Source organism: Chelon labrosus (genome assembly GCF_963514085.1).
Source record: "Chelon labrosus genome assembly, chromosome: 9".
NCBI classification, from domain to species: Eukaryota; Metazoa; Chordata; class Actinopteri; order Mugiliformes; family Mugilidae; genus Chelon; species Chelon labrosus.
The window spans coordinates 3216797-3232314 of NC_140359.1; the positions used below are offsets into that span (position 1 = coordinate 3216797).

General features: G+C 41.5%; 1 protein-coding gene across 3 annotated transcripts; it reads right to left on the reverse strand.

Moving 5' to 3' along the window:
- On the reverse strand, window positions 1-14364 carry noxa1 (NADPH oxidase activator 1). 3 transcript variants are annotated; one of them, XM_084552008.1, is made up of 15 exons: window positions 14108-14364; window positions 12809-12997; window positions 11007-11089; window positions 10077-10185; window positions 9281-9415; window positions 7107-7214; window positions 5988-6175; window positions 5753-5891; window positions 5377-5445; window positions 4526-4613; window positions 3665-3756; window positions 1696-1856; window positions 1178-1286; window positions 797-920; window positions 1-660 (listed from the first exon to the last, which is right to left on the reverse strand). In XM_084552008.1, the coding sequence occupies exons 2-15, from the start codon at window positions 12980-12982 to the stop codon at window positions 557-559; spliced, it is 1683 nt and encodes a 560-aa protein (XP_084408134.1). In that variant the 5' UTR covers window positions 12983-12997; window positions 14108-14364; the 3' UTR covers window positions 1-556. The 3 variants fall into 3 exon arrangements, with proteins under 3 accessions (XP_084408134.1, XP_084408135.1, XP_084408133.1); XM_084552009.1 differs by lacking the exon at window positions 14108-14364 and having other exon boundaries at window positions 5988-6025; window positions 6116-6175; window positions 12809-14079; XM_084552007.1 differs by lacking the exon at window positions 14108-14364 and having other exon boundaries at window positions 12809-14079.
- Between the last annotated feature and the right edge of the window lie 1154 nt (window positions 14365-15518).

Sequence of the window (15518 nt, forward strand, 5' to 3'; positions counted from 1 at the left end):
TATTCATTTATTTATAACAACATTTAGAGCTTTGTTAAAGATATGAAAAAGCACAGAAACATTGAGTTAACTGAATAACTGAGAGATAGAATAATACACTGATCTGAATCTATACTAGTTAGGAGTATAGAATTAATTATGTGAATCCAATCGCAGGGGGTTCAAGTTTCCTTACTAAAAACAATGGCAAAATAATCTCTAAAAATTCATCTTGAATTCTTTAAAACCAAATTCAACTCTTTTCTTTCCATTCTTTGTGTATTTAAATCTCTTTACTCTAAATAACATTAGCTTACCTCGTAATTACGTAATTAACAAGGAACATAAAAGTACTCTTTGTGTCATACACAAAAACTGCATTATTTTCCTTTAGGGCTCACACATGGTAGTGTGCAAGGGCCTCGCTTGTCTCTCTTGAACTTGTAGGTACTATGTTTGTTTTATTCTCCTTTTCAACCAATCTGCTCAAGGGCTTGGAAGGTTCAGGTTCCTCTGGGACCTGGAGTTACAGGTCAGTGAGTTTATAAGAGACGCCAGCACAGAAACACGTCTGCATTCAATGGTCTGGGTTCTCGTTGACGTCGTTCTCTCTGTAGGCGAAGCAGCTGGGGAAGATGCCAATGTTTCCGGCGCAGTGTCCCTCCAGCCACTCGTCGTTAACTAGAGAGTGAGAGAGAGACACACAAAGAGGCAGTGAACGTCTCTGGCATGTGAACAGAGGATGGAGCAGCGTAAAAACATTTCAAATGGGAGACTGATGAGTAGTTCACTATTGACCAAGACCTGAAGGTCTCACCTTCACCCAAGATGTCAATGGTGTCTCCTTCACTGAACTCCAGGTCCTCTGGGCCCTGAGCAGCATAGTCGTACAGCGCCACCATCTGGTAGAGAATGGTACGATTGGCCAACGGGTCTTCGGCCTAAAAGAAATTAGCACAGTTCTCTACGTTAACACAGTTTATACATATACGGCAGCTTTCTCAGAGCTTTTAACTTTAAACAGGGCTGCTCCTCTAAATCTAAATCCACCAAATCAACTTTTCTGCTCCTATAAAAATGAGGTTAGTGCAGTTTTAATAACAATAGTGGGAATCATAGGGCCATCTTGTATCCAGCAACTGATGGCACGTTCAAGCCCTGATGTGCTCCTGAAGCGTTGTTGAGTTTAAATCCTTACCTGGCACCACAGAGTGGTTCTGCCGGCTTCGGCTATCTCTTGGATGGTGCGGCTGGGCTGCTCCTCCAAGCCCAATGGTGTCAGCACACGGGATCCATGCTGCCTGTGTCTGAGGAGAGAGAGGGAGAGTAGTCAATGAAAAGTGTTGGTGGGGAAAATAGCTGGGAAACTGAGGGCATCATGGAGGCAAACATGGGGAGAGGATGGAATGGAATATAAATGTGACACGATTCTTAGAGGCTTTGAAGCTGTCTTGCTCTAAAGTCGATTGATAAATGAAATGGTTTTTTCGTTATAAATCCTCAGATGTCACATTATGCTTCTGTAACGTGTTTTCAGCCCACAGTTATGCCATGTGTCTGTGGAGCTGCAGCCTCAGTGTTGTGTCTCTTAGTTTCTTACAAGATATATTGGAGCCAGAGGGTAGATTGGACAAAGAAAAAACATGTATTTAGAAAAGAGCCCACCACTTGTTGAAATTCAAGGAGACAGAAGTGGGTTGGCAGACTTGCAATTACCTGAGGCGCAGCTGCGACGCCGGCTGGCCCAATTTCTGTGCGATTTCTTGCTTTAGTTCATGGTATGGTGTGTCCAGAGGGACAGACAGAGCCACAGTGTACATGTAGTGGACCTTCACCACCACAGAGCTCGCCTCGGCTCCCTGAGGTGAGCTGGCATTCTGGGAGCAAAGAGCAGAAATACATTTAATAATAACAGATACTACTGATCCTATAATTCTGACTGGCTTCATCTAGTATTTGTATTATAAATACATTTTAATCAGCATTCTGTGCACTTCCAAACATTTTTATTATACAGTTCAATCATTTCTGCAGACTACTTGCCAAACTACTTTCAGTTTATCAGTCTGTCCATGCTTCATTTCAGACTGCTTTTGACAAAAAATAGTCAAACGCTGGAAAAGGCGACTAAGCCATCTCTAAAGAGTTTGGAATCCACAAAACTACAGTCAGACTGATTGTGAACAAGTGGAGGAGATTTAAGACGACTGGTACCCTCAACAGAAGTGGTAGACAAAGATCACCACAAAAGCAAATAGTCTTAGAGGTCACTAAATAATCCAACTTTTAAGCAACTAAAGGCCCCTCTCACATTGACTAATGTTAATGTTCATGAATCCACCATCAGTAACACTGAACAACCATGATGTACATGGTAGAGTAGCAAGGACAAAGACACTGCTCTCCAAAAAGAACATTTCTGCCCATCTGCAGTCTGATCAACATCATGCGGACAACCAAGAAGACTACTGGGAAAATGTTTTGTAGACAGACGAGATCAGCGTAAAATTGTTTGGTTTAAATGAGGAGAGATGAAACAACTCTGTAATTCCAGCATCAGAGCCTCATCCTGTCCAGGAAATATTGGGGTGGTTATGTCCTTGTCTGGACCTGTTTTGCTGCGTCTGGGCCAGGACAGTTTGCCATCACTGATGGACCAATGAATTCTGAATTATACCAGAGAATTCGAAAAGAAAATGTGAGGATATCTGTCTGTGAGCTGAATCTCAAGAGAAACTGTGTCATGCAGCAAGTTGTTCTCCAAAAGAGTGGTTAAAGAAGAACAAAAAGAATGGCAAATGGGACAGAAATGTTGTGGAGGGACCATGCAGTTCATGTGAAGAAACCCACCATCTCAGAACTGAAGTGGTTCTAGACTGGGGAATGGGCTACAATTTTTCCAAGTCACTGCTGACGACTGATCAGCAGTTACCGTAAACCTTTAATTGTTGTGTTTGCACAAGGAGGTCACAGCAGATACTGAAAACGAGGGCTCACTTTCTTCAAGAGATATAGTATGTTGATTTTTTTTTTTTCCATTAATGCTCTGGTCTCTGTCATTGCTAAAGATGGGTTGTTCTTTCTCAAAATATAAACCTACAACCAGATATAGTGAAAGCTGTAGATTCAAAAATATTTTAAACGATAACAATTGTTTTTTGTTTTTTCTTATCCAAAACGTCTAATTCTGTTAACATACAGTATGCTGTACATGACAGTTAAATTCATTAATCATAATTATTAATTATACAGTTTCTTGTAGATTTGTTAAGAAGAGACATGACGTGACAAAGTACGTCCTTTGCATTCTGAAACAAAAACCTTCCTGAGTATTCCTGACAGGGAGAAAGCACCATTTCTTGGCAATGTGGAGCAGGAAGTCCATTAGTTGCTTTGTTTTCAGGTCACTGTGGCACGCAGAGACACAAAAGAATATTTATATCCTACAGTTGAGTACCTTTGCCTCCCTTGAGCGTCACAGTGACTTAATCGGGACACATCGGCATTCTCCTGTTAAGTCCAGCCTTACAAAGCAGTTTCTTTTGCACAGTCATTCTATATATAGATCAGTCTGAAAATGGAGTAGTAGAGAGAGAGAGAAAGAGAAGGAGACTGTGGGAGTCTTAGATGTGAGGAAATAAGCTTCCTTCGGCAGATGAATCTGGTCTTTCAGGAGAGGATGTACCTGGTTGCTGGCTGCGTTGGCTGTATACTTGGGAGGCTCAGAGGCTGGCGGTGGTGTGTGGGTGGCAGTAGTGTAGGACGGCGGTAGAGTATCTGTAATGCAGGGAAAACTCAGTAAAGGTACAGCCTGAGCACACAAAAATACCAGCCTAATGGCAGGTTAGACAGCTTGATGATGAGTCTTTTCTACAGTGTGACTTCTGTGGTTTAATTCAGTGATAATCACAGAACACAGCCAAAGCCGACGTGAAACTACAGTTCCCATTACATCTCATCCCAGCAGCAATGCTTCAACTTTTTAATACATAGCTCCTTTCCAAGCATATGAATTTAGCTGCAAAAAAAAAAAAAAAAAAAAAAAACATGCCTAGAGGAAGAGACTAGACTATGGTCTTGGCGTGGTCAGATATCCAAAGCTGTTAGGTTATAGGGGAAATAAGCCCAGGCTGGTGGAAAGGACTTGCCATTCATAAAGACAAACTGATCTCTAAAGCTGTCTCAAACCTTTGTTAGTTTTACTCTTGGTATCACCGAATTACAAGCTTTAGGACTTTGGTGAAAATATGGACTTTAACACACCACCTGTTTCTTGGTACAAACTAAAATTATGGATGTATGCTCTTAAAGACCTGTGATGCCCAATATACGCCTTCTGTGCTGTGTAGTTCTGCTACAAGCGAGATAAAATATATTACAAAAATTTCTGGTAACCATTTGGTGAAGCCACAGCGCCAAATAGACCACACTATAAACATTACTGCGACTCTGGACTGGTCTGTGTGAAAAGAGAAGGCGCTTTGCTGGAGGTGATTGGAAGAAATAGGATTTAAAGTAGAGTAGGAGGAGTGTGATAGATTTTTACCCCGTGGAGGAGCTGTGTGACTGTTTTGGGACTCTGGTCGAGTGGGTGGCTTGAGTCCCGGCGGGAGTGGGATCCCACTGGGAAGTCTCTGTTGAAGAAAGCAAGACAAAGGCATAAGTGAAACAGAGTTTTCCTTTCACAGGGAAAAAAAAAACACGATCTGTGCTTCCAGCGGGAGGTCAGCAGTGCAGTGTAACTGTTCTCTGGCAAAAAGGGCTTTAAAGGGTCTCGGGTGTGAAGTATAGATAAATATACATTTGGACAATCTGCCAAGTACCACTATTCTAGACTGAGGCCCAGGCTGAGCTTCCTCTCTAGGTGAGCCTGAAATATGTTGACGTACATGGAAAGCTTAAGGTTCACCTGCCTGGGGAAGGAGGAAAGACTTGGGGTGGAGGCTGGTTGCAAAACGGTTTGTTCAGAAACATCAAGAGAAGAAAGGCTGACGCAACTTAAATTGCCAGTGTTGCTACAGCGAGGTACCAGGCCAGTAGGGGGCGCCTAAGGCCTGATAGACTTTAAACTACAGCAGTGGCGACGTGCTAAGTTTTAAATGACAGCAAGAGACCTTCCTAAAGGGGTCACCACCTGACATAACTGTGTACACCCAATCCCGTTACATGTCATGTGCATGACTCTTTAAATCCAAAATGGAAAGAAGTTATTGACACTGAACACTGGAAGAGAAACATTTGAGTAACTTCCACTAGTATCACATTATTTCTATGTTCTTTCTTTGATGGTTAACATTAACTCAGCTAGCAGAGCAGTATGTCCAGCTCTACTGTGACATTTTTGCCCTGGGCCTCGCATAGACTTTGTAATCGCCTGTGCATGAACAAATACATTACATTCTGCTTGCCGCCTTTGGACGTCTTGACATCTACAGGTTCAAGCAGGGACACTGGCAGGAGTCCTCTCTGGAAAAAAAGAATAAAATTAAATACAATGTATGATAAAGAAGTTCAAATAATTACAATAAATATTTTGTATTAGTTACATAGTGTCTATAATATCAGAAATTGGAGGTTTTAGCTTCTTCTGCATCCTCTAACTGGCCATCAATAAATGAATAAAAACATTTTTTTCAAACTTGTAATCCTGATTGCAGCTAATAGGTTTTAAAGCTGCAGCACGGAATCAAGGACTTTGGTCAGGGCTTACAACAGTGTGAATGTCAGTATGTCAGTATGTAATATTTTCTCCTCATTAAAGATCTCTCCTCACCTGTCCGTCATATATGACGCTTGTCATCCCATCTCTGTCCTCCTCTCCAAATAAAAACACCATGGCCCCTCCCGGCACAGTCAGCTGTCCCGGGCCCCGGGCCATGTAAGGAACCCGCATGCGCATGTATCTAGAGTCCCTATCGGATATTAAAAAGACAAGATCAATATTAGTAATACGCTCGCATAATAATTCTGCCTCTCATGTGTTAGATGTGATTATACATGAAACTTACTGAGCTCCGTCCCCCTTGGGCTCATAGAAACCAGGTTTCTGTGCAGAAGACAGAATGACAGTCAGCAGTTGTAGAGACTGACAGAAAGTGTCTTCACTCTTACCGACTGACAATGAGGTCAGACTTACCTGCAGCCTCAGAGGTTCAAAGCCTCCAAAGTCATCGTTGGGAATCATGGAGGAAATCACCTGCAGTAGAACATCAACGTACATTAATGAGTACTACACGTGTACTTTAACTTCCAGGGAAAATATTTGTTAGTGTTACATTTCAAATGTTCCAATGAGGTTTCATATAATGTTGGAGACACATAATATTTCACAACACCAAATGTGAGACACAATAGAAATGAAACTAAATTTGAGACTTCCAACTTTTCTTCATCAACAAAAAATGCCATATGACATGTTTCGGAATTGCAACCATTTCTATCCACAGTCCCAGATTTTCAGAGGCTCAAATGTAATCACACAGATGAAGATAACTATTAATAAAATGTCCATTTTCAATAGTTTGAAGGCAGTGACTGTCAGATGCAGTTAAGGTTTCATCAGGAAAGTCTCTTATAGTCCATACACTAAACCCCAAGCAACTCAGCTATTTTGAATTTACCATTTCCATGGGTATTAACCAAATTCTTCAAAGTCAAATCAAAGTCTTCTTGTTTGTTTGATGTCAAAGTTGTGATTTCTGTTGAGGAAAAAGCAGCTGTAGCTGCAGCAACACCACAAAATGTGAATGTTTCATTGTAAAAGAGGATGCTGGATGACGTACGCCATCCAGTTTCTCCTTAAAATTCCCAAAATACTTGATCACAACTTCTGTGGACAGGTGAACTGGATTCATCTCTAATTTGGTGGAGCTGAGATGAGCAATGCTTAACCTTTCAGTTTTCACCACAAAATAAAAAAACAGGTACAGGAGTCTTGTTTTAAAGAGGTATATGTACAGTATATGTGCATGTATCATAGTCATAGCACCATCTGCTGGCAGCAGGAAGCATGCCTTACGTGACATATATAATCTGATTGACAGGAAATCTACATGCTGACTTCTACACATGATATATAGTAATGAGACAAATAATTGTTGATATGTAACTCCAGTAAGAGACTTTACCTTTGCCTTCCCCAAGAAGTCCCTTTGCTGCAGCTGGTCCACGTCCTGTTTCCTGGGACGAAACACGAAACCCTCAGGTACTGTGAGAGGAGTCAGGACCTCCTTACTCTGTTATCAACATTACAGTACAAAGTTAATTTAAATACTAATATTTGGATTATTGTTTTTTTTTTTTATAAAATTAACTTTTACACCTAAAAAACAATACATTTGGAGACAGTCAACCATTCACACTCACATGCACAACTACGGCCAATTTAAAATGACCAGTGAACCTAACCAGCATGTCTTTGGACGGTGGGAGGAAGCTGGAGTACCTGGAGAGAACCCACGCAGACACAGGGAGAACATGCAAACTCCACAGTTTACCTTGACCTGTATCTGAAAGGTAAACTCTTGTAATCTTCTCCTCTTTATTTGATCATTTATTCTTGCTTTCCATTTATCCTTGCGGTTTAAGGGGGACACGTCTAGTCATGTTAAATTGAGGATGAACAGAGATCTCAGATCAAACACGTGGCGTTTTAATTCGACAACGCAGCCAGAAACTGTGCTGCAGATTGGTCTATGCCCTCGACACCAGCTGCCCGCTCTTGTTTTCTTTCCAGGAAAGGTGCAGCTCACCTCAAACTAGCCAAACCACATTCTGCTCGTGTGACAGCAATGTGGGTCTGTAGTAAAGGAGTCCTGGTGCCAGACTTTCTAATAAGCAGTCCAGATATGCCACGCATTGAGAACATTTGGAACATTATGAAATGAAAAACACGACAAATGACGCTCCAGTATCAAGCAAGGATGGAAAACATGTCATTTTCAGAACTGCAGAAATCTGTCTCTTTGTCACTCTTGGTCACAGAGTGCTGTTAAAAGAATAACTGATGCAGCACAGTGGTACATCACATCTATTGCTGGTGTTGAATAAAAAACGATTGTATATTCGATTGTATTTAATATGATGAATATGTTGTTTTTGTGCTATTTTACAGCTAAAAGTACCACATGTCTTTGCATGTGTTTTTTTCCTTCCTCAGACCACTATTTGATGGATACTGAGCACTGCAGACCAGGAACACCCAACAAGAGCTGCAGTTTTGGAGATTCTCTGACTCAGTCTTCAAGCCATTCAAATGTGGTCCTTGTCAAAGTTGCTCAGATCCTTCCACTTGAACATTTTTCCTGCTTCTGACATCAACAAAATATTCCTGTGCTGCCTGATATATCCACCCTCTGATAGAAGCCTTGATAACCAGATAAGCAGTGTGTTCACCTAATGGTATGTATACCACATCCCTCATCAGCACCTATTGCTGATCCGTGCATGCATGCAGAGATTTCTTATTCATAGCCCAGACCCGGTTAAGCCCTGAATAACATATTGCATAGACCTGGTGATTTTAATACTCATGTTTGTTGGCCCCTCCATGTCTAATTTTATTGCAGATTTTATCCACCTCTATCTAGTTGGTTGATCTGATCTTATATTTCAAGAATATGGATTTCTTATTCATCACAGAGTCTCAGTTTAGCCCTGAATAACATGTTGCACAGCATGTCCTTCTTTTCACTTCACCCATCAATGGTCATAATGTTGTGGCTGATGGGTGTGTTTTGATTTCTACACATATATTTGCCCCCCGTGTTGAAACATTAAATAGAGAGCAACTTCAGCTTTGGGAGCAGTGTCTGTCTCGCGGATGTAGTTTGACATGTGGACATGAGGAATCTCAGAAATACAGGCTGAACAACAAACAGACGTTGAAATTTCCTCTCAGTTTTCCTCATATTTAACCTCTGTACATAATTCATCCTCAACAATGAGCTTTTTATCAGCTGGCAGGGATTTGGCATAGTGCATTCGTTCTAACTGGATTTCCCTGCCTTTGCTGCTTACGTGATGAACAGCACGTCAGCCTAGCCAAATGGAACACAGTTAGTGATTCACTGTTTTTCAGGAAGTTAAATTGTCCCTTGCATCGCGTCTTTAACTAAGGACCTTTCTCACTATGGAAAGCTTTGCTGATGTTTTTATCCTTGTTTATCCTAAGTTGCCAAGTATGGCAACTGCAGAAATAAACAACAAACACAGTCCAAGAGAAACCATGCTCAGAAATTTGTCACCAAAGTCTGTCTTCTTTTTTTTTTTTTTTTAAGCCTGAAAGTTGTGATGCACTCACCGTAACGCTGTCGAAAGCCACCTCGATGCTCCCCCCTCGTCCTCCTCCTTTCTCCTGGGAGGCCGACAATAGCACCTCCCTGGCCTGCTCCCACTGGCCCATCCGAGTGTAGGCAGCTGCTGCATTGTATAACACCTAAGGGACACAACAAAATTCACATTTCATCCCCATCCCATTAATATATTCATGTTATCTTTGGAGTTGTGAAAAACTCCTTATGGGGATTTAATAGCATCGTTAGTAAACAGGGATTTGGTGATTACTTCACTAAAACTTGTTTTTTTCTAAATGTGCTCTTGGAAAAACAACTCCCCACGCTCTGGAGTTTTAGGAGGCTGGAGGAACACTTCTCTGCTGCAAAGACTTAAAAGCAGCATTAATATTCCATTATGCATCATGGCGTTACAGATGGTGGAGCAGAAAACGAGCAATCCTAAAAAGGAATTACCCATTTTACCACAAGTGAACAACAATGGTACAAACCATTGCTTCATCTCTGCACCTCTTTATCATGTTACTGACTGATACACACTGAATGAATTTCCCGTAAGAAGCCATGTGTTCTCCGTACTGTAAGAAATATGTGAGGTTGTGTAGCGTCTTCTTCATCAAATAAGGCCTTGTTTGCTCCCAGGTGCATGAGACATCTGAAACACCCGGAGGAGGCGATGACACGCCACATTTCTCTCAGTGTTGACAGTCCTCTGGGGATTGGACGTTAGATGTTGGAAGCTCAGGTGTCCCTGTGTGTGAATGTGGTGCAGTGTGTTAGTGTGTGAGGGGCTGAATGTCTCACCTGCCAGCTGTAGAGCTTGAATCTTAGACCCAGCTGTCTGTAGTCAATGACCATGTTCCCTCTCATGTGCTTCTGAGCCCAGATACAGTCTGATAGAGCCTCCTCTAGCCTGGACAGAGACAACCACAGGAAGGGATCAAGTCATTTATACACAATGCGTCTTCACATATTAACTGGTTCCTGATCCTGGAACTTTACATTCGTTTATTACTAAATAGTTTTTGCAATTAAATTCTAAAATTGCAGTTGTTGAATGAAGGTAGCACTAAATTCACAAAGTACACCAGTTCCAGTGGAGGCTGCTGGGGTGGATAGTGGGCATGCAATCCTCAGAAGCAGGGTTTATTTGTAGAAAACCTGTTGTATATAATTAATCATCTGTCCCCTGGTATCTATCAATAGCAGGCTTTTGGCAGCCTTTTCCAAAATGGATATTTACTTTATTAAAGCAGCCTATAACTACTTCATACTTTTTACAGTATGTTATAGGATATACATATACATTGTGTTGAAATGTATCAAATATAATAGAGCAGTTATATGTGGTCATTTACTTCAGTTGTAGCTGTAATGAGTTTGAGTAATGAGTCTGTCTGTTTTTGACAATTTTTCTAATTTCCAAAAACTGGTAATTTAAAAGACTAAAATGTCATCTTTAAGCATGCATTTATTCATTCCATATTTGTTGAATTGTAAAATATTTATGTGTGATTTTGGCAATTATTGTCTTTTGTTATCCTCAGTTTTTACCAACACAGTTAAATGAATTGATTTAAATCAGATGGATAAATGTGGGTATCTCTTTATTTGTTGTGATCTTCTTGAACCATTTGGACTAAAGACATTTTCTGTGCCTGCGATATTTGTGTGACATCAGCCTGACTAGTTACACACTAATACACAGTATTTGGAGCGTTTGCTGCCTCCTACCTGTCAACCTGCATCATCACTGCTGCTCTCTGGAAGAAGCCCACAGCAAGACGTTCATCCTTGGCGATGGTGAAGTCTAGAGCCTGGACATAACAGAGGAGACAAGATAAGTTCTGGTGGTAAACTGATGACACTGATTAAAAGCTATATACTTTAACACCTACTTGCTATTTTACTACTTGCTTCAGTGTAGACATTGAACAGTGGTGATATACATGCTGATGTACAGTTAGCGAATACAGACACCCTACAAAGAAAGTCAACTAAGAACCTTGTTAACATGTAAATGTCGTTTCAAGCTACAAGACATGTCATGAGCAAAATGAGAAAGCTTAGCCATGGATAAACATGTCCTGTCTGTAAACTGACTTAAGACAGCCGGGGTCTAAAGAAATCAATCAGATTGACTATTCATAGTGGAATAGGCACATGGATGAAGACCGAAGCCTCAACACTGGAGTATATAGGAAACCCACTCACACTGATCAGCATTTATTATTTGATTCCCACCACCCCCTGGAACACAAACTAGGGGTCATCACAACTCATCAGCGCTGAGCACAGCCTGTACCCACAAGATTGGATGGTAAGGAGAGGGAGCAAGATATCCCAGAAAGGACAGGGAGGAGGAGAACAACAAGAGGAAGAACATCGTCATCCCCTAAGTGGCTGGGGTATCGGAGAAACTCAGGAGAATTTTCAGTAAACACTGCATTCCAGTTTATTTCAAAACAGGCAATACACTTAGACAAAGACTGATCCACCCTAAAGACAAAACACCCAGGCAGAAACAGAGTAATGTGGTGTACGCTGTTCAGTGCAGTGAGGATTTACAGACTCGTACAATGGGGAAACCAAACAACCCATCCACAAACGCATGTACCAACACAGGAGAGCCAGCTCATCAGGAAATGATTCAGCGGTCCACCTATACCTGAAGATAACAACGTCCAAATCTTAGCCAGAGAAGAGAAATGATTTGAAAGAGGGGTAAAGGAAGCCATCTATGTCAGACTGGAAAAACCTTCTCTGAACAGAGGAGGTGGACTGAGATTTAATCTGCCATCTATTTACAATACAGTTTTAACCTCTGTCCCCAAGAAGTTTCAAACCCGTTCACACCTTGACACGGGAGCCTCTGACTCATAATGGGTTGTTAGAGTACCATTCATAGGGCAAGAGGACAGGGACAAACAGTCCCTCCTCAACGACAGGTGAGTATCTAGCCGTCAAAGGAAATTAGCCGCACCAGTTTCTGGTTGTTAACAGAAACAAGTCAAGCCCCCTAGAACTGAAGAAGCTACTCAGATGAGTGGTGAAAGTCTTCTCCAAAAAAAAAAAAAAAAAAAAAAAAAACCTCTACAAGTCCAGTTGCCTTTTTTAAACACGTTTTGGATATACCATGACCTGGATGGCAGAGAACCTTCACAGACATGGAACAGATTAGCTTAGCTGAACACACAGCTCTTTATTCTTGATTCCCATGTACTATTACGTCAAATGTATCCCAGATCTGAAAAGACAATTATATACTACTACTATTATATAAGAGGATCCAAAGGCAGTGTGCAGCAGAGTTGTTGTATGTATTCTGTGGCAGTGATGCCTTTGGATAAAACACGTACAAATTACTTTTTTATGTTTGTTGTCCATCCTGAAAATCTGAACCTCTCTGGCGATCCCACTCTGCTAGTGTCAACTCAGAGTCATGATGGATTTCACTGACTTAATTTTATAAACCATAATAAAAATAGCTCTTCATTATAACTAACAACCATTCTAGTTCACTCCACATCACGTACCCTCAGGGCCAGGTCCAGCTGCCCCAGGGCCAGGTGAGCCGAGGCAGCGTTGAACAGCGTGTGAGAAGTGGGCTCGGTGATCTCCTCAAGTTTGGCCAGAGCTCCTTGCCAGTCCCTGGCATCCATGGCCTGAACCGACTCGTGCCACAAGCGCAGCAGCTCGGTGTAAAGCATTCTGAAGAGGAGAGGCTGGAGCACAGCCACATAAAGACACACAGACATACATGTATAAACTGTCTGTTTTATGCTTTTGATTAAATTTTAGAATTTTTGTAAAATTGGAAGAACAAATTATTTTTACATCAGAGTTAAGAATATTTAAATGAACAGAAAGATGAGATGAGATTAGATTATATGTTCCTCCACTTTTACTCCTGTAACTAAAACTGCTCCCTAAACTGAAGAGGGTGCCAAAGGTCCTTGATATTGGAACAGAGATCATAGATACTCAACTGTAGCACAGATTTAAACAGATGTCAGGAATTGTGCAGAATTCTGACACTTGAAACTTTGTTCAGTTGGTACAAGATGATTTATTTAGAAAAACAGTGCCACCATGCCACATGAGTACCTTAAGATATGTACAAACAGTTAACTTGATTTAACTGAAAAGAACTAAACTAAAACAAAGCAAATGATGACATTTTAAGAGGCGCTGCACAAAACCTATACACAACAATTCTTTCAAATGTTTGACTTAAAATAACAATCTAAAAGAAAAGTAACCGGATATAATGCAAAACACCGACAACAGTCCTTTGACAGTAGGCATCTGTAAAGTCATACTAGTTTGTAATATGGCAGTGTTGAAATGTGGACAAGTCCCATGCTCTCACCCACTTTGCCACACTCTCTAAACTTAGCACATTGCCACTGCTGTAGTTTAAAGTTGATCAGACCTCGGGGTCCCCCTACCAACTTGGGGCCACAAGCAATTGCCTGCCTTGCATGCTGCCGAGCTGCTCTTTTGCACCTCGGTATCCATATGGATTTAAACTTGAAATATACATTAGGGGACACGTGTATGAATATGCTCATACAAATTAGAGCGTGGAGGAGAAGGTGGAAAACAATCTAGAATAAAGTTTAAAACATATGAATGCAAAAACAGAAAACAGAAAAGAAAATGCTACAGGGAAACATGATGTTAATCTTTAACATTCTGAACAGATTTCCTGGAATACTTCCTTGTACCTTATCCACTCCTTTTCAGTGCGTGCTGCTCAGCACAACTCAGCTTACAGTTCCTGAATAGTTCTTCAGTAAAATGTCATAAACTCCCACACTCTGACTGCTTACCTGTGGATCCTAAATGAGAGGCTGGTGAGAGTTCAGTCAGTGTCGTGTCTGCCTCTGTGACGGCCGTGCTTCACACTGAGCCAACAGGGAAGTGTCAGTGTAAGAAACCGGCCCGCTCAGGAGACTCCACCCCACTGTTACAAGGAAGTCCTCCATCCACATTCCCCAGATGGGACGTGGAGCGCCACACCGGCTCTGTAATTCACCTGTTAGTGTGACACATACGCATGACAAATACAACACACTATTCATGAGCCACCCAGAGTTATGTCAGTACACCTGTTTGACCACTTGACTTCTTATGGGAATGATTTCCCCTCTCTTATCTTTTTTTTTTTTTTGTTACTGTTTAAACAACAAAGGTTAAGATTTTTGCATCAACTTGTAATGCTAACACTTCCGAGTGACCCCTGAACATCCATCCATCCGTTATCTATCATAGTGAGGATGGAGCATATCCCAGCTGTCAGTGGGTGTAGGGTATGATTCAGGAGAAAAATGCCTCTGCTTTCCAGACTTTCAGAAAGAAGGAAAAAAAACTGGCATATCCAAAGCTCACCCTACTGGGCCAACCTGCTGTCCAGGTTGTGTTTTGTTGTTGATGTGTGGTAGTGAGGTATCGTGGCCTCAGCGTGGCCCTGCCCACCAATGAAAAGGGCAGCTCAACAAAATAAATTCTATGCTGAAATCAAAAGAAATTCCAGAAGAGATGAGGATGAAGGTGACTGAAATACATCAGTCTGAGAAGAGTTACAAAACTATTTCTGAAACTCTGGAGGCTCCACAGGTCCACTGCAGGTAAGTGAACCTTCCCGGAAGTGGCAAAAAGTAGCACTCTTTCAGGAAGTAACAAAAGGAACAAGGAAAACATTTCAGAGACTGCGGGTGTCTCTCTTACCTAATTTAATCAGTGTTCAAGACAATGAGCCAGTGTTTCTTCTGGAGTCTATGGACTATGGACAGTGTTTTCTTACCATCGTCACACACACACACACTCCTCTATAAGCTTGTTTAACACTTCTTCTTTACTCTACTTCACTGGCCCTTTGGGTGTTTAGAGGTCTGACAGCAGGTTCACATTATTCACCATACCACCTGGGCTACAAGCCACTCTTGGACCCTGAAATTTGGCATGCATCACAGTGACTCGCTTTAGCCAAGCATAGGGGAGGAGACAGGTTGACTATGAAGACTTTCAGCTTGCCTCTCATCCTCTTCTCTATACCTGCTCAGTTCAATCTCCACAACAGATCTCACCTTCGTTACCAGCTTACCCAGTTTTTTTGGCACTGACAAATCCCATCCTGATCCTATTTCCCCATCACAACATAAAGAGAGAAGGAAAACAGGTCCAACACATACAGAGAGAGGACAATGAATCATGTATGACATGAAGTATATGATCAAAAAC

Excerpts from the sequence above, each read along its gene's own strand:
- noxa1 (XM_084552007.1), bottom strand. The coding sequence starts at position 13,030 with ATGTCTGTGTGTCTTTATGTGGCTGTGCTCCAGCCTCTCCTCTTCAGA. Across the intron at positions 4,614-5,376 it reads CCAAAGGCGGCAAGCAGAAT|AGACTTCCCAGTGGGATCCC; the intron begins GTAATGTATTTG and ends TTTCTTCAACAG. Across the intron at positions 3,757-4,525 it reads TCACACAGCTCCTCCACGGG|ATACTCTACCGCCGTCCTAC; the intron begins GTAAAAATCTAT and ends CCTGCATTACAG.